A 25,707-nucleotide genomic window follows, 5' to 3' on the forward strand; every position below is an offset into this window, starting at 1 on the left:
CACAGCCGGGGGACACGACATTTGCTCCTACGACAATTGCTCTGGGCATTATTTCGTCTAAGATGTAGGGTTGCGGTTATGGTTGCATTAGGGTTTTATGTTAGGGTTTAAATTTAGGGTAGGGTATAGTGTTAAATCAAGGGTTGGAGTTATTCATTCGAATAGTGTGTGGAATTTACAGAAGAGCATTTGTCGCCGGAGCTAATGTCATGGAACGTATAGGCGTGTCGGTTTCTTCTGGCGAGGCCGATGCTCAACGAGGATTCCAGTTGTCTACTCTACACCCAAATTATTTTCTGCGTAGCCTTGCTTTCCGAAGGTGCATAGTTGACTCCTTCGTCTTGTTTTCTATATAGTGTGTATATATTTCATTGAAGATCAGGCTCGGTGGAAAAGTTGTTTCGATGTAGATAAACGTACGTAACACTTAGCCTCATAGACACCCCCCCCCTCCGCCGCTTCTACATTGGCAAGGTACAGGACGAAACCGATAACGAAGTCTATGCAAAACTTGAAAAGGGTAACGGTCTAAAGTCAATGCAAATTTTGAAAGGATAGAAAATGTATGTGAAAGATTATTGAGGTTTCAAATTTCTATTAATCAAGTTATGAAATGATTTTGTTAATGATAAGAGAATATAGGAAATTATAAAATGTATAAAACATTTTATACTTGCAGTCGAACAGATAGGATTCCGGAAGAAATCTAAAACTTCAGACCACGTATTCTCTCTTAAATCAATTATAGATAAAATGTTTAAAAAGAAACAATACTTACACGCGTGTTTAATTGATTTTCGAAAAGCTTTCGATGTAGTTAATAGGAAGGCATTACTTTATAAATTTAGACAATTTTATGGTATAAATGTACTGTTCTTTGATATTGTTGAAAACATGTATAATGATGTTTCCTTCTCGGTTAAACTCCAAAATAGGGTAGCCCAATTTTTAAACCACAGCAGGGGTCAAACAGGGATGTGTCCTAGGTCCTACTCTTTTTCACTCTATATCAATGATCTAGTCGACAATTTTGATGATACCTGCAGTCCCATCACACTTAACTCAGAGAGAAAAAAAATATCTTGTCTCATGTACGCCGACGACTTGATTCGATTGTCCGAGACAGCCAATGGAATACAATTGGCTCTTAGTAAACGTAATGTCTACTGTGACAAATGGGACTTAAATATAAATGCCGAAAAGACTAAAATAATGATTTTTAATAAATATGGCAGGATGATTAAATTTTTGTTTTCATTAAGGACACGCAAATAAGCATTACGGACACTTATAAATACTTAGCAGTGTTACCAGTTTTTTAAGTCTTGTGTTCTGTTCTTTTCAGATCTGAAACGGGACAGTACTTGTACTTTGCTGACTGGTAGAGCGTATAGTGTTCTGCCACTTTAATAGGCCCACTTTATAATTTGCCAACTATACTTTGGCTTTGATTATTCAAAATATCTTGTCTCATGTACGCCGACGACTTAATTCGAATGTCCGAGACAGCCAATGGACTACAATTGGCTCTTAGTAAACGTAATGTCTACTGTGACAAATGGGACTTAAATATAAATGCCGAAAAGACTAAAATAATGATTTTTAATAAATATGGCAGGATGATTAAATTTTTGTTTTCATTAAGGACACGCAAATAAGCATTACGGACACTTATAAATACTTAGGAACTATATTTAAACCGTCTGGAACCTTTTCCGCTGCAGTCAAGCATTTAGTTAATAAAGCTAAAAAGCAACATTTAGTGTAAAAAATATATTCTCCCAAAATAGACCGTCTTTAATAGAAAACTTCAAAATATCCGATGCTTGCATTGAACCAATTCTTTTGTATAATTCCGAAGTTTGGGGTTAGAGAAGATTTTACATGAACGAAAGAGAATATAAAAATATTATATGACTAATCTGTCATAAAATATGTTATTAGATTTTGGTATCACATCATCGAAGCCCCAGACACAAGTATTATTAAAACGACATATATGGATGGATTAGACAATAAAACAACTCTCACAAAAAATATGGAAAAACTATTTGAAGTAGTAGGATTTACACATGTATGGCAAAGTCAGAATATATATTCGGTAAAATGCCTAGAAAAAGCACAAGTTGACAAATTTAAAAGAGATATATACATGTATAAAATATTGGAAAGAAAGTCTTGACGAAAATAGTAATGAATACAAAGTATACAATAAATTAAAATACAATTATGAATTGGAAAATTATTTACTATTGGATATCGACAAAAAGGACATTACAACCTTCATCAAACTCAAACTCAGAATAAGCGATAATAAATTAATGATCGAACAAGGGAGACACAAACAGATTTCAGTAGAAAATAGGCTATATCCTCTTTGTCACCTTGATGTTGAAGATGAATATCACTTTATTAACCAATGGAGAAATCTCGATAATCCCCGTAACACCCTGATTGACAAGATAAGAGACGTAATACCTGATCTTATTAAATACAATGATCATGATGATGTTGAAAATTAAAATTTTGTTAGCGCCCAAAGAAACGGATATAATTAAAATATGCATCACTGGAATACAGGGCCGTAGCCGGAAGCATTTTGTTGGGGGGGGGGGGGGTGTACCAGCTAAATTTGCCAACTAAATTTGGCGTGACAGCGCCAACGTGAGCACAGGGGGAGTCTGGTGGGGGATGTGCCCCCCCCCCTACAATAATCACATGCTAAAATATTTTGAATGTTTAGAATTGAATTAGTGGCATTTGGTGAATACTTTAAAGGAAACCAAAACCCAAGAAGAGAAGCAATCTTATGGGAAAGAGTAAAATGAGAGGAACAATTTAAAAAAGTTTCATCAAAATCGGTTATGAAATAAGCAAGTTATGGACGATTAAAAAGTCTTGTTGTACTTACTATGTGGATCCTCAAATTGGCAAACGTGCTTCAAAATGGTTGATTTTGTGGACAACTCTCCATTTGTTTTGTACACATATTTTCCGATTTTCCCCTTTATTTTACATATTTCACATTATCTCCTCCTGACCTTGAAATATATGGTGTGGATTATATTTTCCCATGACATATGTTGTGCTCAGAAGGAGACAAGATGCAATTTGAAAGATAATGAGGAAAATCTGAAAATTTGTGTACAAAACAAATGGAGAGTTGTCCACAAAATCAGCCATTTTGAACCACGTTTGCCAATTTGAGGATGCCCATAGAAAGTACAACAAGAGTTTTCAAACTCCCATAACTTGCTTATTTCATAACCGATCTTGATGAAACTTTTTTTAAATTGTTCCTCTCATTTTACTCTTTCCAATAAGATTACTTCTCTTCTTGGGTTTTGGTTTCCTTTAAGGTAAATTATACAAAGATATACAAAGATATTTGCACTGTAAAAATAAACATTTTGGATCAAAATAGAAAGGCTAGTGTGCCGTAGTTGCTAACTTGCAGTATAATGATATACCCTATGCATTAATAATATCAAAATCAAAGATTTTTTAATTTTTAATTGACCTTCTGTGCAAGATGTCTCAACTAAAATTTCAAGAGTGCTACTGCTAACAGTGGCGCACCGTGGGTCACGGCATTGGGAGGGGGGGCGGGCACCAGCAAAAATTTTGAGTCATTAAGTGGGTGCGCGAAGCGCGCTCAATTGCCAGGTATACTGACCTAATAGATACATTTTAAGGACTGTGCCATGAAATGGATATGTATCTTAGTGATCAAATAATGCGAGCGCGAAGCGCGAGCTGAAAATGTTTGATATTCAGTCCTAAAAAGGGACATTATAAGCAAAGTTTTGTAATCATGATACGTACCTGTCTCACAAAACAAACAATGCAAGCGCGAAGCGCGAGCTGAAAGTTTTTGTATAACTTAACCCTAAAAAGGGACATTTTAAGGACTATCTTATGGAATTTATGAAGTGCGTACGTATCTCATCATAGTCATCTAATGCGAGCGCCAAGCGCTTGCTGATTTTGTTAGAATTACACTGGCACATGAAGCACCTTTTAGTGGTCATTGTAATCATGAACATGATACGTATTTCACTAATGAAATATTGCGGGCGAGAAGCGCGAGCTGACAATTTTTGAAATTCGGACCTGAAGAGGGGCATTCTATGGCTTGTTTGTAGGAATTTATTACTTCACTAATTAAGTGATGCGAGCGCGAAGCGCGAGCTGAAAATTTGTTATAATTAGATCAGAAAAAGGGACACTGTCTTTAGGAATTCGTGCACTGCAAAAACGCCGGTGTTGATTTATCACCAGCCCGGTATCTATATCGGTCCACACCAATGCGAACGTAAGCACAGACTGGAAATGTTTTATGAAGGCCGTAAAAGGGGGCAATCACTTTAAGTATATAGTCATGAAAAAAAACATATGTCACTACATAAAAAAATAATAACTTGAAGTGCAAGGAGATAATTTGGTGCATAATCTTTATGGACTTAAAATACAACAGGACTATATATCTCATTAGTCAGACAATGCGAGCACCAGGAATGATGCAACCCCAACCTGCCCCCACTCCAACCCATCCCCACCCCAAGCACATTTTGACACCATAAATTAAAAAAAAATCTTCGGCGACAGAATTTAGTAAAAATAACTTAGAAAATTTTTGTGTTTTTTGCCAACTGCAAACTTGTAGACAAGTCTACAAGTTGTAGACTTGTCTTCATGAATTTGCCAACTGCAGTGTTACCAGTTTTTTAAGTCTTGTGTTCTGTTCTTTTCAGATCTGAAACGGGGCAGTACTTGTACTTTGCTGACTGGTAGAGCGTATAGTGTTCTGCCACTTTAATAGGCCCACTTTATAATTTGCCAACTATACTTTGGCTTTGATTATTCAACGTAAACCTTGGAAATTCATCCCACCCCATATTTATTTACCTAGTATTGCATCGAATTTGACAAAACTAATGTGTTTGTTAAATCGTCAATAATTGTGGTATAATTTGCAAACTCACAAGCTTGTTTATATTGGGGGAGGACCGGGGACTTACTTTGTGTGTTATTATAGCTCCATCTGTTTTGTCCTTTGTATTTTGCTGACTAGTAGGGCTGTAAGCCTGGCTACATGGACTTGGATTTGCCAACTGGTTGTCTTTACTCTAAAAGACGTAACCTTCTTCGAAGTTAGTACCCCTATTTTTCTTTCCTTCCTTCCTTCTTTCTTTCTTTTTCTCCCCCTCTCTCCCTCTCTCCTTCTTTCTTTTTTCTCTTCCTTTCTTTCCCTCTTTCTTTTTCTCCCCTATCCTCCATTTTTCCAACTGGTACATGATTTTGCCGACTGCCATGAATGTTGGGGGGGGGGGTCACTACCCCCATACCCCCCCCCCCCCCTCTAGCTACGGCCCTGCTGGAATAAATAAAATGTATGATTTGCGATCCAAGTATATCAATAGCATTGTCTCAAATTAAAGCAATTACAAATATTTCACGAATTACATGATCACTTTGCAGTTGATCAATTAGAACCACGTATTAGTACCTGATGATTATTGTTTTAATAAGAATAATTATGCCCTGTTAATTGACAGATAGTCGAGTGAAACAATTTCTGACAGCATATAGTTGATTTAATTTTTGCATTTGATTTGTTTTGTTATGTTTTTCCTTTTGATCCACATGGATACCAACAAATTGATAGCATTAAAGGAGAATAGGAGATAAATGGAATTACAGTATACAGTTGTTAATATTACATGAGACTGTCTTTGCTAGAACAATGTTTCGCTCTTGATTTTGTATAAAGAAATTAAATTTTGTTACACATTCAAGTTGTTTAATGCATTAAGATGATAGTGATTAGTTCAGTCTTAAATACAAGGTTAGGTCAATATGTATATAACACCAACTGTTTCTAAATGGTTTCTGAACAAGAACAAATTCTGATTTGTCAATTTTGTTCAACAAGAAGGCCTTGAAGATACTTTCAACTGCATCTGTTTGATTCAACGAAAGTCTGAAAAAGCATTTTTGAGATGACATCGCGTATATATTTATATAAGGTTCTTCAATCCGGCAGAGGACTTTTTTCATAGAGACTCTAATCCTTATCGCTTAAAGGTTAAGTCCACCCCAGGAAAATGCTGACTTGAAGAAATAGAGAAAAATCAAACAAGCATAGTGCTGAAAATTTCATCAAAATCGAATGTAAAATAAGAAAGTTATGACATTTTAAAATTTTGCTTATTTTTCACAAAACAGTGATATGCACAATTAGGTGAGTCAGTCGATGATGTCCATCACTCACTATTTCTTTTGTTTTTTTATTGCTTGAATTATACAATATTTCATTTTTGATAGATTTGACAATAAGGACCAACTTGAATGAACCATATAGTATTTAACAATGCTAATTCTTCATGTGCAGGGAAGGAATTAATCGTTGTATCACTTGACAATGAGGAGAAAATTAGAATATTGCACATTTCATATAATAAAATACAAAAGAAATAGTGAGTGGATGACGTCATAGTCTCCTCATTTGCATACCAGCCAGGATGTGTATATAACTGTTTTGTGAAATTAAGCGAAACTTCGAAATGTCATAACTTTCTTATTTTACATCCGATTTTAATGAAATTTTCAGTGTTATGCTTGTTGGAATTTTTTTTTTATTTAAATCAACTTTTTGTTGGGGTGGACTTGTCCTTTAAACTTAAATTTGACTGATATGACGAACGCAGTTATAAGTTGGAACAGATAAGGGTCCATACTTTCATTGTTTTTCTTGTACTTTCTTCGTTCAAAATAGTCTTTTTTCACTATGAGATCATTAATGTGCATTCCAACACTAATTCCAGTGATTTTCTTCAAAACGACAGGTACACTATAAACATGAAGTGCTAATTTAGCACTTACAGTGCTTGTATAGTGAATGCACTACGAGTGCTGTTTTTTAGTTTAAATTTGAACTAGAAAATCGGCACTCGTAGTGCAGTCACTGTACAAGCACTGTAAGTGCTAAATTAGCACTTCATTGTTTACAGTATAATAAGTCAGGTAATAATTTCCCTAATTAGCTTTTGATTGCATAAATATACGTAACTAGTCCCCTACAGAAGACTGTTAACAATTATACTAGTACAATGAACTCTTTTCTTATCCATGCATAATCTCTAACACATCTTTTAATGAAAAAAGACTGTTGAAGCTTATAGGCGTTACCAAAACTGGAAACCTTCGTTACCACATTATTGCACATGCCTGATCCACTAAATATTTAATCAAGAACTTGTAATTCAATTTCATCAGTTATTCAATGAATGTCCTTACATTAGTGTAAAATTTGCTTATTATACTTGGAGGATTAAAATATTTCAACCAATTACAGAGACAAAGTTTACATAAAGAAAATTTTGAACAGATACTATGAGAAGTTCCCTTCCACAGAAACCCCTAAAGTAAAACCACAGTTGAGTACAACTTGATTTGATAGAGAAACTTGTCTACAATTTACGTTATACCTGACACGATTTCATTATTTCAAAGTGGTAAACTTTTATTTCAGAGTGGTAGACTTTTACTTGGATTGTCTGCTATATATTAAACTGACAATGTTTTGAAACTTACGTTACCTAACTATAGGAATAATTCACTTGGAAATAATATACCTGTAGAAAAAAAAACAACTGTGTTTTTACAGTGGGGCTATTGACTAAATGTTTGCACAATAATCAGATTAAAACACGATTCTATAAAAAAAAAAAAAAAACACATTCAACTTGAAATAGTCGCCCTGTTCTTCGTGTTTGCAGTGGCGGTTGCCAATCTTCCCAATGACTGTCCGTTGATGGCGCAATTCTGAACTATGTTTATTTTTATTCAACTAATTATTTATCCCGATTTATCAAACTGTATGGTAACGTAAGTTACATCACGTACGTTACATATTTGGATTAAAATGGTTAAGTTAACAACATATTTGATGAATCTTTAGACCTCTATGGGAAGCGAGGTTCTAGTCTCAACTCTAGAAAAAAAGATTCAGACCTTCGTACCTGTTAATTATGTGGTAAAAAAAAAAGGTATATTTCATGGAACTTTTAGCTGCCTTTATGAAGCTGTGATTGTGAGTATCATCTCTGTACTATTATTTTGAGCTGAGAAAACATGTAAACATTTTCACTGGCGATCGACTTTTTTTTTTAGCCTTCAGCCCAATTTCAACTCTCCACCAACTCGCCTCCGAAATAACTTGCACTTTTGTTATGGAATCATTTAGAAACGCAAAATCATTCTGAAAAAGCTTAAGTCTCCAAAAAAAAAAAAAAGGCGAGTAGTTAATACTGGCGACTTTTTTGCCTATTGTGCTGAAATAGTGGCTTTGGCCCCCGAGATGCACAAAACGTGCGCTTGAATGCTCGGAAACTGTTCTCGGGGGACACCTGGCGCTTTTCATTCGGGTTTAACAATTAAAAATAATTAAATGATACACGCAATCAAAAAGGGACCCCAAGCTCGGGGGGAGGGGCAGTCAAATGTATTGCTGTACACGTATGCGTGACCAAATTATTTCTAAACACCCCCTATACGAGATTTTCTCTGTGTGCAAAATAACCCCCTAAACACGTTTTTCGCGGGTTTATTTACACATTTTTAGCCCCTAAACATGTTGTCACCATGCAGAATATGACCCTGGGAAAAAAACTTGGGGAAAAAACATAGGGGGCCTATATACCCTAAACACGTTTGGCTAGTCTTAAAAAAAAACTTTGGAAAAAACATACTCTAAAAACGTTTGACCCCGCGATTGACCATTGACAAGTCTTTCATCCCACCTTTTTTTTTAAATCAGTGTTTTTTATAAGGCCTTAACGAGTGTACGCGCGGCCCGTGTCCAAAACTGAAAAACACCCCTTTAAACGCGTTTTTGTGGTCACGCATATATGTGTACAGCAACTATATTTGACCCCCCCCCCCGGGCGAAAAAGTGGTTTTGGCCCCGGCCCATGCGCAAAACGTGCGCTTGAATGCTCGGAAACTGTTCTGGGGGGGGGGGGGCACAAAATGATACACGCGAACAAAAATGGACCCCAAGTCAATGAAAACCAAGAAAAGATTATTCGAATTCGACAAGTAATTGTCGGAAAATAATGCTGATGAAATTGCAATGATTACAGTAGGTTTTTACCGGAGTTTTTTTACAACCCCCTCCCCCTCGGGCCGCATCCTTCAACTTAATCCCCCATATCACATATCAACCCATGCTGTACTGAACTTGACTCGAGTGAAGGATGTGCATTATATCGAGCGCCGATTGAGTGCCAGGTTTCGCAATAACACAAAGTTCAAGTTCTCAGACTTTAATATGCATGTCACTATATGAACGCAAATATAACCCGACAAGTCATGCTGCATGGCTGTTAGTTTTACATATCATTTGAAGTGGCCATGCTGAATGGAATTACAACACGTGAATTTTTGAAAGAACACAGAAGTCCGTTTCGTTTCTGCAGCCTCGTCGCAGGCTATCACAACTATTGAAACACAACCAGCAATAGGCCAAATACTAGGTTGATTTCTAGTTCCTTGGATTTCTAGGATCGCTTGATCGAGCGATCATGTTATGTTGCTTGGAGTAGAAGACGATACACCTAAAAGTGATTATAGTAATTGTGCCTCGTAGGCCGGCTCGTACGTAGAATAGCTCGAAGTCTGTATCATCGTCAATAAAACCATGGGAATTTTCAGCTTGTTGAGTGGATTCTTGTCAATGACCACCGTCTATCTCGTGGTAGCCTTGATCGTCATCTTCTTTGCGTAAGTTTAATCCCTCACTATATCTGCACCCCGCCCCCCCCCCCTCTCTCTCTCTCGTTCAAATTCCCAAAGATCATGCATTATCATTTAATATGATCATTGTTTGTATTACTATTTTCTTTGTTGTTGTTATTATCATTATTATTATTATTAATATTATTATTATCATTATAATTATTATCATTATAACTACTATTATCACTGTTATTATTATTATCATCATAATTTATTATTATTATTATTATCATTATTATTATTATTATTATTATTATTATATATTATCATTATTGTTATCATTATTATCATCATTATCATCATCATCTTGTTATTGTTATTAAGCCAAGTACTAATATTCTTAGAAACGCATTATTCATTATACATTCAATTTTTAATGAATAACATGTCCCCCACCCCCCCCCCCCCCCTTCAGGTATGATTTCTGGACGCACACGTATTTCAAGAGGCGAGGAATTCCAGGACCGCCCCCAAAACCGATATTTGGAAATGCGTTGGATTTCAGTAGAGTGAGTATATGGTCAAAAGAACACATTTCCCAATAAAACTTTGAAAACACGGGTTTAATCAAATTAATTTCAGCAGTGTGAACGAGCCATGATTCTGAACAGTGGCGCACCTGTATGGCTAACATTTTTTTTTTTTTTTTTTTTTTTTTTTGGGGGGGAAGGGGTGTAAGACCAGGGGGACTGTCATCACCTCTTTTTTAGTTGTTCTCGTCAACATTTTACTCTGACAAAACGGGTAACTATCACTTTTGGGCGGATCCAGGATTTTTCAAAGGGGGGGGGGGGGCACATTTTCCCGATAAAAATTTGACAAGCAAAAAAAAAGTTTTTACCTAAAATTGAAGGTCATTTCGCCCGCGGAAAAAAATGAGGTCCTCACTTTCAAAAGGCCGGAGGGGGTACACTTGCATACAAACGGTATATTCACATTACAAATTTTGATTAAAAGGGGGGCATGGGCCGGCTGTGCCCCCCCCCCCCCCCCCTCCCCCTGGATCTGCCACTGCTATCACTTTCGGAAATAATTTCCCATTAGCAATTTGTTGTCTAAATATGTAATCAAAATTCTGTCATGGGGCACTCTGGAAAGAGAGAGAGGGTGAAGAGGGGGGGGGGGGGGTTGGCAGAGAGTTAATGGAACTCGCTCTGGGGATTCAAAACCAAAATGTAATCATTGATTGACTGTTGACGTCAGACAGGTATTACATACTAAATACAAAGACAAGTTGTGTGAATCAGATCCCCGGACAGGATAGCGCATGGAAACTCAAATGGCTTATTTCCAACGAGACCCTTTTATGATTCTTCTTTTTATCATATATCTTCACTGCAAACACGTCAATGTTGATTAAACACAAGCCTGGAGCCCGTCTTACAAAGAGTTGCGATTGATCCGATCAAACGCAAGTATGGAAAGCCAGCAAAGTCAACATATAAAATGAATATTTGTTCCAAAAAAAATATAGATATGAATGTATATCCATAAATTCAATGATGATTTCTTGATAATTTTTTTTTTCATACTTTTGCCCCAATGGGCAAGTTTATTTACAAAAAAAGAACACGTTTACAGAAGTCAAATTATAAACATTATTCAAACAAATGTTTCAACATACTCCATTTCAAATTAAAATCTTTCCTTTTTCCATTCAGATCATAAATGTAACATTCATCTAAATAATAATTTTTTATTACCTTCTTAATCTTCTTAAAACCAGGTACAGTCTTGTTCAACCTCGAGAAATATAATTGTTGTTTTACTAAAATGCTAATACAATTCAGGGCATCATTTCGCTTTTCTTTATATCCAAACAAAATATTATGTGGAGTAAATGTAAGAATAAACATAGGAGATGATATCCACGTTTCTATTTTACTCCAAATATTTCTACTAAAATTACAGAAGTAAAAGAAGTGTTCAATTGTTTCCTTTACAGTATAACAAATGTACAGCACTCAGTATTGGTGATCTTTAGTTTGAATAAAATATCATTTAAAAACACAATTCTATTGAAAACTTTGTATTGGAAATACTTTATCCGAATGTCAGTTGTAAATCTGAAAATCATCCTATTAAATTCCGGTATGTTAGTGTGATCCAAAAGAATATTTGAATTTTTTCCCCATTTTGCTGCAATAGTTTTGGCTGAATCTTTATTTCCTATCAAAAGTTTATATATACTTTTACACCCCTTTTTATCACTCATTATAGGAGAAATATAAGGCATAACAAATGGTTCACATATTCTATGGTCTAGATTTTGAAATTTTCGATTAAACACACATCTTAGAGCCTGAGAAATTGAAAAATATTCCAAAACATTGACTTTTAAACCAAACTTAGATTCACATTCAGTTAAAGATATAATATTTCCTTCTCGATCTATTAAATCATTAATAAATCTTATACCCTTTTCTTGCCAGTATTAAAAATAAACAGACTTTCCATCTATTTGTATTTTACTATTTTTCCATAAAGGTTGCGCTAGCCAATTGATATTTTCAGATTTTTGAAATATCGAAAATAGCATGGCAAAAAACTCTTTCCAAAATGGATTACTAATCTTTTCCGATATGTTATAAAAATATTCATCTCCATAAAACAGATGGAAAGGCTGTCCTAAAGAGAATCATAATAGACTTTCTACGTCATCACATTTTCTCAATAGAATTCTTCTCAACCATGTCAATTTTAATGCTTTGTTAAAACAATCTATATCTATCATTTTCAATCCCCCTTCTTCGTATGAACCAAGTATTTGTTCCCTACTAATTTTGTCTGGTTTTCCATTCCATACAAATTGAAAAAATTTAACTTTAATATTTGTCATTAGTTGAGCCGATGGACTGGGGATTGAAAGAAAAAGGTGATTTAATTGAGGCAATAAAAGGGATCTAGCCACTGTAATTCTACCCAAAGGTGCAATATTTCTCTTCGACCATGAAATCATCTGTCTTTTCAATTTATCAAAAATCCTATCGTAATTGTAATATGGGATCTTGTTAATATTCACATGAAAATCTGTACCAAGATAGCGAAAATAAGTATCCTTTATCAAGTTTACTTCTAATTCAATGTCTAAACTTGTCTTTTTCAGGTTACCCAAAAAAATAATTTGCGTATTTTGTGAATTGAGTTTAAGTCCAATAAATTGAGTAAAAAAAGAAATCATCTCCAACACTTTTTGAAAAGACTTATTTGAGCCAGAAATTAATAAAGCCGTATCATCGGCATATTGAAGTATTTCGAATTCTCTTTTGTTTACGCTGATTCCCTCAAACTGGTTTGAATTTCTTGTCCACAATGCAAGAATTTCCACACACATAATGAAAAGGTAAGGAGAAATTGGATCCCCTTGTTTACAGCCTCTTTGGATATTAAATCTGTGTGACAATTGAGAATTAACAATAACGCTTGAGTAAGCATTACTGTGCAAGACATCCACCCATCTCTGAAATGACGGACCCACCCCAAAAAACGAAAGAACCTTTTGAATGAATTCATGGGAAATACTATCGAACGCCTTTTCGAAATCTAATAGCATTAAAGTACAAGGTAAATTTTGCTTTTCCGCTAAAGCAATGATATCGTATATTATTCTAATATTTTCCCCAATAAAACGACCAGGTAAAAATCCTTTCTGATCTGTGTGAATGACTACTGATAATACCTTTCGTAACCTATTTGCAAGACATGTAGATAAAATTTTGTATACAACATTAAGAAGAGATATCGGTCTCCAATTTTTAATAAAATGACGGGGCTTATTACCTTTAGGAATTAAAGTTATAAGACCTAAGTTTTGTGAAGGAGATAATTCACCAGTCAAATAAGCATTTTTGACACTTCGCCACAAATAAATTCCTATATCATTAATAAAATACTTTAAAAATTCTGCTGTAAAGCCGTCTTGACCGGGCGATTTACCAATTTTAATCTGTTTAACTGCATCAAGTATTTCTGAATAACGTATATCCCCTTCTAAAACCTCACTTTCTTGTGGTGTAAATATCCTTACTTTATTCAAAGGAATCATAGCAAACAATCTTTCAGCCTCTGATACTGGTTGAAATGTATACAAATCCTTAAAATAAAGATATACTTCTTGTAAAATATCTTCTTGTTGATCAATTAAACAGTTGTTTTTATCGATCAATCTTATAATTGTCTTTTCCACTGATCTCTGTTTTTCTAAATTCAAAAAATATTTTGAAGGCTTTTCTCCAAATTGCATTTCTTGATAAAAATTTAGTGCGTTCTCCTTTGTTTACAAAGGACATTTTGCAAATTTCCAAAAGAAAAAAATTATGACACTAATGGATTTCCATAGAGTTACGATTGATTGGATCATTTAAATTGATTTATAAGAAGTTTTATTTCAATAATTAATATTATATGCTTTTTGTTCCATTTTACTTTATTTTTCTCTTTTTGATTGACAAATGTGTTAATGATTTGGGATATCAAATATGTTGGAACGAATAATTTTTATGTAATATAATTCGTACTCTCAGTAAATAAGCTTCCATTACTTAACTAGGCGATATTTATTTTGTAAAATTTTATACTTAAGTCTAGTATATGCTCAATGATAATTTCCTTCATAGATTTTGTTGAATTTTGTATTTTCTATGTCAATGATATCATACATCTTAATTTATATTTCACAGTTATTGTTTTGTCTACAGGATAGTTTTCCCATTTCGTCAATTAAAAAAAAAATGAATACAGTACCAGTCACCATTCTTTGAATCACTATTGCCTGTTTCGGCCGGAGAGCAATAGATTTGGTCCACTGATTCTATTGTTCTCTGGCTGAGGCAGGTAGTGCTGAGTCTGGGAATTGTGACTGGTGGTGTATTTTATCTTTACACAATTTGGTATTAGTGATAATTTTGATTTTAAATGTTATTGAATTCACTCATTACTGTACAGAACCGAAGTTACTATTTTATCTATTATGTATATATTGTTATTTTATGTTTACAGGACCAGGCTGAAAAACAGTCATTCTGAGCCTGTTATCCTGTATAAAGATATTTTAATAAATAAATAATAAATAAATAAATAAATCGTAACTCTTTGCAATACGGGGCCCTGATATCTATATCGGAACACGCCGGAAAAGTGTTGAAACAAATCCGGTTTAGTGTTAGGCTAACGCCAGATTTAAGCAGCCATTAAAGCAAAACCAATTAGTGTTAAAACAATATTGGTTTGATGCTAAACTGGTGTTAGATCTGGTGTTAGACCAAAACGAATCTGGTGTTGTTTAACACTTCTCTGGTGTGGACATATATAGATTCCAGGCTGGTGTTAAATCAACACCAGAGTTTTTGCAGTGTGGTGTTGAATTAGCACTGGCGTTTTTGCAGTCGTGTTGAGTTATTTTTTATAGTTTCTTTGTTTTCCTTGATCATGTTGCCCCCCCCCCCCCCGCAATCATATTCCTGCAGCCCAGCTGTGAAGTATTGGAGGAGTACGGGAAAAGATATGGCACTATTTTTGGTGTCTATCTGTGGAGGAAACCTATTATCGTGATCACTGATGTCGACGTGTTGCGTAATGTCATGATCAAGGACTACCATCGATTCTACAATAAATACGTAAGGAAAAGAAATATGATATCTTTTTATCACTACTATGTTGATATGTGAAAAGACACGGAATTTAAAATCAGAGCAACTTTTTTTCAAAGCAGAAAGACTGGAATATGATACTTATAATAATGTTAATGATGATGATAATGATAAGTCAAAACTGTATAATTTACCAGCGGGTCTTTTCTGGTTCCCGTTACATTAAGACTTGTTGAAAAAACAGTATGTAATACATGTAATACAAACTTCAAAACCACGTCAGCGCCACAGAGGGGCAAAATAGAATATAAAAATTCGACATCTTGGCCGTGCAATACTTACCATTTGAATAAATATGACGTCAACTACAGTACCTCCCCCCTTAAATATAATGAGATTCTGGCGCCAAGAATGTTAAGAGTATACATTTGAAGTTAATCACAACTACACAATGTTAATATATAATTTCAATTATTACCATCATAAAAAAGGAAATTGGGAGTTGGCTTTAAATGCAGATATGCATTTGTCTTGTAGGCATGTTTATATTCCATTTATTTCAATTGATTTTTTGTCTTTCTGTTACCATTGTTCAGCCTATGCCGATGAAATCAGGGGTATTTGATCTCGCACTATTCCAGCTCAGAGATTCGCAATGGAAGAGAATTAGGGATATTATGACCCCAACCTTCACTGGGAAGAAAATGAAAATGGTAAGGACCGAACGTAGATGGCGTCAACAACTTGCATCGGTGTTGCTGAGGACACCCTCTTACGTTTGTCGATGTAAGCTACTTTTTGGGGGTTCATGAAAACATCGTTTAAATAAAGGCGTAAAATCCGAACGACAACACGACTTATTGAAAAAATTATACTTTTAATGTACAATGATTATAATGCACTCAATACCCAAGTGCGGCCCATGCACTAAATATCCTGGGTGAGGCACAGCTACTCTGATCATAATTGGGATCAGGTTTCAAATAATTTTTTCCTACGTAGTACACATTATCACACCTGGGTGGAGAGTGTTGAATGCAGATAAACGCATTGGCTTTAAATTGTTATAAATTGACTATATGAATGTAACCTTTGACTAAAAACTTCTTTTGAATACGAAATGTAAAGAGATTTAAGTCAGTTTCATTGATAACAAGATATAATTTATTGACTTAAATAATTCATTTACGTCCTTTTCGCGTCATGATAATGATCGAATTTAAGATAGAAAAAGGGATTAAAAATGACAGGTGCAGCCTTTATGAAATTCTGTTAGTTTGATCAAAATTAAATATGACAGAACAACATAGTTAAGCATCATTTCCCGATTCAGCTCAGAATCTAAATCCATTAACATAACCGTAAATATGAAAATAAAATCTTGGTCAGCGAATTAAAAAACCTATATTATGTTCTAATTTCGTCAGATGTCAGATACAATCAACAGTTGTGCAGACACAATGGTAGAGAAACTCCGACAATCTTGCGAGAAAGATGGGAATATTGATACGGTAGAGTAAGTAATAAACGTACTCGTTTAATGAGCATATGGGGAATGAGAAACATTCATAAATAGTTCTTAATTAGAAAAGAAAAATCGTAATACACATTTGATAAAATAATCCATGATGCATTATCTGAGAAATATGTAATTTTTTTAATGTTATAATCAATTATTAATATAATCATAACCAGTCTTCTGCATACGCATTTATGAACAAAAATGTTAACGTCAATTTATCATCATGATTGTGAACCATTAATAGAAAGGAATTTGTTTATTTTGTATTACATTACATATGGGGCACCTGCTTGGAGTGGACGTCAAAAAATGTAAAATTAATTTAAGGGATGGTCGGGGCTGACAATATTCATATCTAAATAAATAGAGTAAAATTCACAAAGCAAAATGCTAAAAATTTTCATCAAAATCGGATCACAAATAACAATGTTATTGAAGTTTAAAGTTTATCAATATTTTGTGAAAACAGTTTTGGTTATATGCACATCGTCATGAATATACATTAGTTGGGCTGATGATGTCACATCCCCACTTTCCTTTTTCTTATGTTATTACATGAAATCATAAATACCAGTATTTCATTTTTTCATACATGTGTAAATGATGTGTCTCCATTGTGATGAAATAAGTTGCGGTAGTAAATAACTAATGCACTTAATCAGTTGTCAATCCATTTGTTTTAGATCTTGGTAGAAAAATTTTGAATAAACCTAATTTCATATAATAAAATAGAAAAGAACAAGTGGGGATATGACATCATCAGCCCACCTAATGAATATTCATAAAGACATGCCTAGAACCGTTTCATTGGAATAATGCAAATCTTTAAAATTAAATAACTTTGTTATTTGTTATCCGATTTTGATCAAATTTTCAGCATTTTGCTTTGTGAATTTTACTCTTTTTATTGAGATAAATATATTTGATGGTCTTAAGTTAAACCGTCTTTAATAACGTCAAGTCATCAAAGAGACGTTAATTGCTATCGATTATGTTAAATGTATGTCAACGTCGATTTCTTAATATTTTGATTATTGTATTACGGCGAATAAGCTTGTATTTTTATAATACTTTATGTTCAGCTGTTTTCACAACTCTGTATTCTCAATTATTGTATTCTGCTCTGTTTAAACTTTTGTTTGATATTTCCCATTTTCAATTCTCTCGAATTTCTATGTCAAGTTTTCCCCTCCTTCCCCTACCCCTCTTCCTCTGTACTCCCCTCCCCTTTCTCACCCCTCCCCCTCCCTCCCACTCTCTCCAACCCCTCTCTCCTATCCCATCTACCCTCTCTATCTTCATCTCATCCTCTCAACATATTTTTCTTTCTCATCTCAGTTTGTTTGGAAGTTTCATCATGGATAACGTAGCAAGCTGCGGGTTTGGTTTGAAAGTCAACTCCCAGAAGGACAAGGCCGATCCCTTCGTCGAGCACGTGGCTCGGTTCTTCAAAGTGTCCTTCACATCGCCTGCCTTCATGGCTGTCTGTAAGACACTTACACTGTTATAAACTTGGGTGCTAAAACTAACACCAGTTGGTGTTTTATATAGAGGACCACACAATAAGGTGTTAAATTTACACCCTATAGAGATTGAACGTAACACTGAAAAGTGAACTGAAGGTGTTGTCATTACACCAATGGTAGTTGAACTAACACTGTAAAATTAACACCGGAATAGTGACTGGGTCGTCCTCACCGGTTAACACCGGTGTACAGCGTTTGACACCATTATCTTTGTTGTATACGATCAACTGCAAATCGATTCGGAATCCCCAAATCAATCTAATGTAAGTTCGGCAATGTTACACCACTAAATATGGTGATATATAAAAATGATTTATATCAAAATCCTTTCTTTTCTAGGCATAATAATAATGATAATGTATAGTTCTCATTTAACGCAATCATACCGGAATATAACGTCTCTGTGCGCTCATTACCATATTTTGCAATCACTACGCGGCCGCTTTTTACAACGCACCAATTGCTTTGAAAATGCAAGCCAAGTCACAATGGACAACTGAGGGTTTTTATCGAAAGTTGGTGGACCGGGACAGCAGACCGGACGAGAAATTGCAAATATGTCGTTATCCAGAGTCCAGGACGACACTGCTGTTTAATTCATCGATTTTCGACAAAGGCTAGTTTGTCATTGAAGTAGTTTTGATAAAAGATTATCTGCATTATATAAAGCGTCTGAGTAGTGAATGAGGAAATTCCCTATTATTCTTGCTTTAGCCCGGGGTGGTGTTTCATAAAGCTGTTCGTAAAGTTACGCACAACTTTACGAACGACCGGAACATGTTCTCATACATAAGTCAGCTACATAGGGATATATCATATAGCACAAGAAAGGGTCACCAGTCGTTCGTAAAGTCATTCGTAACTTACGAACAGCTTTACGAAACGAGCCCCAGGTATTATAAAAAGCGATTGCCAATTCAAGCAATATACTGTACATATATCTACTTCTAAACTGATTAATGTATTTTGGTTTAATTACAGCATTCATGCCGGTTCTGAAGCACGTCTTCAGATTTCTAAATATCACTCTGTTCCCCAAGGACGTCATCGATTTCTTCTCTGACGTCACAGAAAAGGCGGTAGCTCTGAGGGAAAACAATCCAATGGAAAAGGTAAGATAACATCCAGATACTATCGGTAATAAAAATGATGATGATGTTAAGATTAAGATGATAATGATGATGATGATGATGATGATAAAGCTAATAATAAAGATGATGATGGTAATAACAACAACAACTATAATAATAATAATAATAATAATAATAATAATAATAATAATAATAACAAGGAATAATAATAATAGTAATAATACTGATAATCTTAATGATAATAACAATGATGATAATATATATCTATAATAAAAATAATGATGATGATAATGAAAACAACAATAAATAATAATAATAATGATAATAATAATAATAATAACAATGATAATGATGATAATACTTATAATAATGTTTCAGATTGTTTGATCATCATAATTGTATATTTACGTTCTTTTGGTAAACAGGGAGTGGATTTTCTTCAGCTTCTCATCGATGCCAAAAATGGCCAAGACGAAACGGCGAATGAAAACGATGATGACGACATCCACAACAAATACTTCAAAAATGCCGGGCCAGATGATGATCTCCCGAGCAAGACCCAGAAATACATAACGAGAGAGGAAATGCTAGGACAGGTAATGTATTTGAAACTGTTACTCTAACATTTCTTTTTTTTTCTAAAAGGAAGTGTTTTAGAAATTTAGATAATTGCCAAGATGAAAACTCCAGCACTTAATTTTCCTTCGAGTAAAAGTTTGGGGATTATCGATGCTCTTCTGACTATTAGACCGCAATGCCTACTAAAACTCACCAATAATAATGAATGATGAAATAATAATGACCTTCGTGGTCATGATCCTAACCTCTCCTTTTAATATTTACTATCTCCCTTTTCCTTCTTTCATTTTTTCTTTTTCTCTCCTCTTCTTTTATCCCATTACTTAAAGAACTAATTGGTCCATTCCCCCTCTTGTAGCCCCGTCTGGGCGCACCATGAAATTATACAACTCACTCGATTTGTTTGATTCAAATGAAAATACTATGATTTGTCATTTATATTTCTATTTTTCCCCAGTCCATCATATTCATTGCCGCGGGCTACGAAACAACTTCAGCATTACTGACTATGACCTCCTACCTCCTTGCTACCAACCCCGATCACCAAGACAAACTCATCGCCGAGGTCGACGAAGTCGCACCAAGACGCGACGACGTCAGCTACTCCAGCATCTCCAAGATGCCCTACCTAGATCAGGTTATTTGTGAGGCTCTCAGGATCTACCCGCCTGCTACACTGTAAGTGAGCTTAGAACTTATTTCATGGGATCGTTTTTTCCTTCGGATATTCCCAATGGAAACAAAGTCGATGCATGCAATTTCAATATAGCTATACTTGAAAGGAAGTCATATGTAGTTACGTTTCAATGTCACAGAACAAAATATTCCCCAAAGAACGAAGGAGTTTAATAGGCAAAAAGATATTGGCTCACATTTTTACAACTGAAAGCTGACTGAAAGGTAGTCCAGATGCTGGACCTTCGAGATTTTGTTTTCCTCCACACACTGCGCTCTAACCACTGTTCGCTTTTCCCATTGATCGCGCGATCCCCAAATTTAACTCGGTAGGAGGGTAAATTTGGGGATCGCGCGATCAATGGGAAAAGCGAACAGTGGTTAGAGCGCAGTGTGTGGAGGAAAACAAAATCTCGAAGGTCCAGCATCTGGACTAACTGAAAGGTCGTTTAGCCAAGTCAGTTCCATTTGCACTTCATGTTGTATGAAGCAGATCAGCATTCAAATACAAACTTACAATGTAAAAGACACACGATTGTTTCAGGGTCCTGGAGCGATTCTTTTTAATGGGGGTGCTGATTAAAATTTGAAAGGCAAAACAAAATATTGTGATGTTAAATTCAAGTCGACCAGGAAAACAAACGGAGAGTCACTTGCAGGGAACGCTTCTACCATGCCTATATGTACATGTAGTGGTTGAAAAGTTGAAGCCAGTGTTAAGAAAATTAAAAGCAATACGAATGTGGCAAAGAAATCTGTCATCACCACCCCCATCATCATCCTCATCATAATCATTATTGTAATCATCATAAACATCATAGACATTTTCATCATCATCATCATTAGTATCATTATCTTCGTAATCATCATCATTAACATCATCATATAATCATCACCATCATCATCGTCGTCATCATCACCATCACCGCCATCTTCATTATCAACATCATAGCTGTCGTCGTCATTATCCACATCAGTTGACTCACAAACACAATCATCATCGATCAAGGAGGGAGTCAACATCATGCACCCCCCGCCCTTCACGAATACCATTATCTCTCTCGATCTGCTGGTCTCATTTTTAAATCCATATTTATTTGTTAATTATAGAATGCATGATTTTCAGTTCAGTTTGGGGGTTTTCCCCGTTCAATTATGTGTTTGCATTTTGCCTCCAATCACCCAGAACCGATCGTGAGTGTGGGGAGACCTGTGTCTACAATGGTTTTACGATTGAGAAGGGGTCTCATATATGGATACCACCCTACAGCATTCATCGTGATCCGGATCACTGGCCTAATCCAACCAAGTTTGATCCAGACAGGTACGACATATTCTAAGATAAAAAAATGTTTTGAAAAAAAAAAGAAAACCCTTCAGACTGGAAGAAATTTGAACAAAGTTATGCATATACCAACCGTATTTCTCAAACAATATTTTCATTGGTTTCGTTTCAAATCATCAGTAGAATTGTGGAATATCACTGTTGAAAAACCATTGTTATGATTTTACTATTTTACTCAGTCTCTCTTTCCTCTCTGCTTTCCGTAGGAAATTGAATATCTGATTCTCTAGTGTCTCAATGCATAATGCATTAAGTTTATTCGTCTTTTTATATGGGCTATTTTCTCATTTTATCCATTGACCTCTCGTATTATTCCTCTATTACCAGAAGATTGTCGGGAGCAGGATGGTCCCATAAACAGGCAGTTGCATAATCTTTTTTTTAATGGGCAGAACATGACGTATAGTGTTTCATAAGTAATGTCATGAGCGAGCGAGGCAAGCAATCAAAAATTCACTTTTTAAAAATTAAATCAAATTTCAGTGTCAGACTTTCACATACATGTAACACACCCCTATCGCAAAGAAAAAATGATATCACAATTAGTACCCTTCCCCTTTCATTTCCTATTCTTCTCTCTTTTTCTTCGTAATTTATGAAACTTTTTAGGAAGGGGAAATTTTACCACAAGCCGCCCCATATGATCTCTATAGTGGTTTCAGATATACTCACCCTAGTTTTGAATTTCAAAAACGTGAATTAATGTAGTAATAATAATAATACTTGAATATTTAGCGTCTAATACCTATTTATCAGAAGTCTCTAAGCGCTCTACAATAAATACAGCATATTTACCCCGACTTAATTGCGCTCAAATCGTTTCAAGAATAAATTCCTGCCAGATACCCATTTACCTCACCCGGTGGGTGTTTCATAAAGCTGTTCGTAAGTTAAGAGCGACTCTAAGAACGACTGGTGATCCTTTCTTTTGGTAAATGGTATATTCAATGGCGATCGTTTAGCGCGTAAGAAAGGATCACCAGTCGTTCTTAAGTCGCTCTTAACTTACGAACAGCTTTATGAAACGGCCCCCTGGGTCGAGTGCAGCCCAATGCACGAATAGACCTTATTGGGGGTGTCGTGGTTACGACTCTCGTCTTTCAATAAGAGGGGCGTGGGTTCAAATTCCAGCCAATGCGTGTTTTACTTCAGCAAGAAATTTACCCGCATTATGTTGTACTCAACCCAGGTGAGGTGAGCAGCTGGAGCTATAACCGGAATAATGTATAGTGCGCCATTGAATAGGCAGCTAGATCATCGGCGCCTCATAAATGCTACATATTATTATTATTAGATATATTGGGGAGCGACCCTCTACTGTTTCAATCTTTCACCTTCTTCAATGAATTTACCTTAATTTTAATCTTTTCTCTTTTCCATAAGATTTACCAAGGAGAATCGTGAGGGCCGGAACCCCTTTACATGGATCCCATTTGGTGCTGGACCTCGCATATGTATTGGTATGAGGTTTGCCATGATGGAAGCCAAGATGGCCCTTGTCCGATCATTACAGGTTGTTCGTTTCGAGGTCTCACCTTTAACGAAGGTAAACTACATAAAAAAAAAAGAATAATGTAAATATATGTCCGTGTTGCTACCAGGCATGTTTGATCTGAAAAATAAGTTAGGAAGAAGTTTTGAAAATTGTGGGATTTGAACCTGTCATCTGCTGATTTCCCTTGAAATTGTATTTTGTTAACCATGTTAACTACGTGCATATCGACACTAATAATTGGTGTAACGATGATATCTTAGAACAAAGGAAATAATGCTTTTACTAGGTTTCAAGCATGGTCTTGGAAAGCGGGGGTGCTGAGGGTGAAGCACCCTCAGTATTTTCATTGGTGGTGCTGCGTGTGTTATTTTCCATTGGCAGCACCCACTGGAAATCTGATAAATATGATAAGTAGCATAAATTAACGACATTTTGTAGGAAAGCCGTATTTATTATTTTTTTTGCTGGTCAAATTTTTCGGGACCGAAAGCACCTTCATTCTGAGTGAAACCCCTTCTTTTTCACTTCAGCACCCCCCACTAAAAATCGATCCCAGTGCCCTGGTTTCAAGACGGCAATCCATTTAAATCATTTGAATTCAAACTCATTTAAAATCTATAGAATGAAAAACGCAGTAATCGGTTTACCGAGTGATCCATTATTCATAATTTCTTGCAGTAATGCTAAGAAATAAACCCCCTACCTATCACAAACCATCTTCTTTTAATCTCCCTTTTTCTCCAGATACCACCGGAGGTCGGCCAAGCTACGATACTTAACCCTAACGATAGCTATGTTTTAAAGGTCGTACAACGGTATTAATGGGAGGGAGGGGGTGGCAAATTAGGATCTGTCGCCCACACCATTTCATGATGCTTTAGCAACAAATATCAATTGAAATTAATGGAAAGCGACTGGGTCACTTTCTTGATAACTTTTGAGGGGATCGGTAGTCTGCTACACCCAAATTAAATTAAATTGTTGCCTTTTGAACACAATTGTGCTTACCCACACAAACGGAAGATGAACCATGTCAATATTAGAATTGTTTACATAAAAAAAATCATGAGTGAAATAAACACCTCGAATCCTACTACATTTTCTCGTTTTTCATGATTTCTAAATTTTCTATCAACTTTTAGCTATACCATCGAATATATCCATGCAGCAATCCTATCATTGTTTAAATGCAGATAGACTTATCTTTATAAATAAAATAGAAAAAATAGGAGGAAAATATTCCCACCTCAGAACCCCCCTCCAAACAATTTCATGTAGCAAGGCTCTGTCAGCATATTCTGCCTAGTCTTGAGGACGCAATGATCTCTTCTGCGACTATGGGAAGAGTGTCAAGACGTCAATGATGAAGAAGTATATTTCATTATTTTAATAGTCATCATCATTGCGTCCTCAAGACTATATTCATAACCTTGTTCATTGAATGAGTGTATTCAGCCAACTTATTGAAACATTTAGTAGGCATGTTAAATTCATGGAGCTCCTGTGCTAAATTCACATTATCATCTCATGAAATAACACGCTTAAGGATATTTTCATTCTTTAAAAAAATCTCATATCTGTTCCACAATACTTGAATAAATTTTACATTAAAAAAAATCAAATCATCCCTAAAGTTCTTTGAGGTTTCTTGTGCATGAGAATTAGAAGAAATCATATAGTTTAACTTACCGGCTGCTTCTTAATTCACGCGTAGAACTATCAGCATAAACCTGTTTTCAGCCAATCTCGACGAAGGAAGATTGCTTTCTTGGTTTGAAGTTGAAAATGAAAGTTAAATGAAGGTGGCAGATTAAAATGGCGACGCAACGGCCCCAGACTTTCCTGCAGCCTCGACCGTCCTCAATCTTTCTCAGAAGACGTAAAGCTGGTTTCCACTAAACTGGTTCCACGAAAGTCTAAGGTTCACTTTGTGGATGAGAACGAGGTGTAAGTATGTTTTCACAAAGTCCAAATGATGCAATGTCCTTCTCGATTTAACGATTTCCCAAAGTAGGCTCACTGAGCTCAAGTAAAGGCCTGGTCCCAATGGCCGACGGACACAAAACGTATTCATCACAGATTCAG

At 35.4% G+C, this 25,707-nt stretch overlaps 1 protein-coding gene across 1 annotated transcript; it reads left to right on the forward strand.

The window, feature by feature from the left end:
- The first annotated feature begins 9,246 nt into the window (after positions 1–9,246).
- Positions 9,247–24,715, forward strand: LOC129269689 (cytochrome P450 3A6-like). The gene is made up of 12 exons (XM_064105228.1): positions 9,247–9,786; positions 10,217–10,310; positions 15,267–15,416; positions 15,986–16,102; positions 16,817–16,905; positions 18,250–18,398; positions 19,419–19,549; positions 19,954–20,124; positions 20,565–20,785; positions 21,969–22,106; positions 23,511–23,673; positions 24,367–24,715. Exons 1-12 carry the CDS (start codon positions 9,704–9,706, stop codon positions 24,442–24,444), a joined length of 1,584 nt encoding a protein of 527 aa, XP_063961298.1. The 5' UTR covers positions 9,247–9,703; the 3' UTR covers positions 24,445–24,715.
- The last annotated feature ends 992 nt before the right edge of the window (positions 24,716–25,707 follow it).

The sequence above is a fragment of the Lytechinus pictus genome, chromosome 10 (assembly GCF_037042905.1).
Source record: "Lytechinus pictus isolate F3 Inbred chromosome 10, Lp3.0, whole genome shotgun sequence".
In the NCBI taxonomy this organism is placed as follows: domain Eukaryota; kingdom Metazoa; phylum Echinodermata; class Echinoidea; order Temnopleuroida; family Toxopneustidae; genus Lytechinus; species Lytechinus pictus.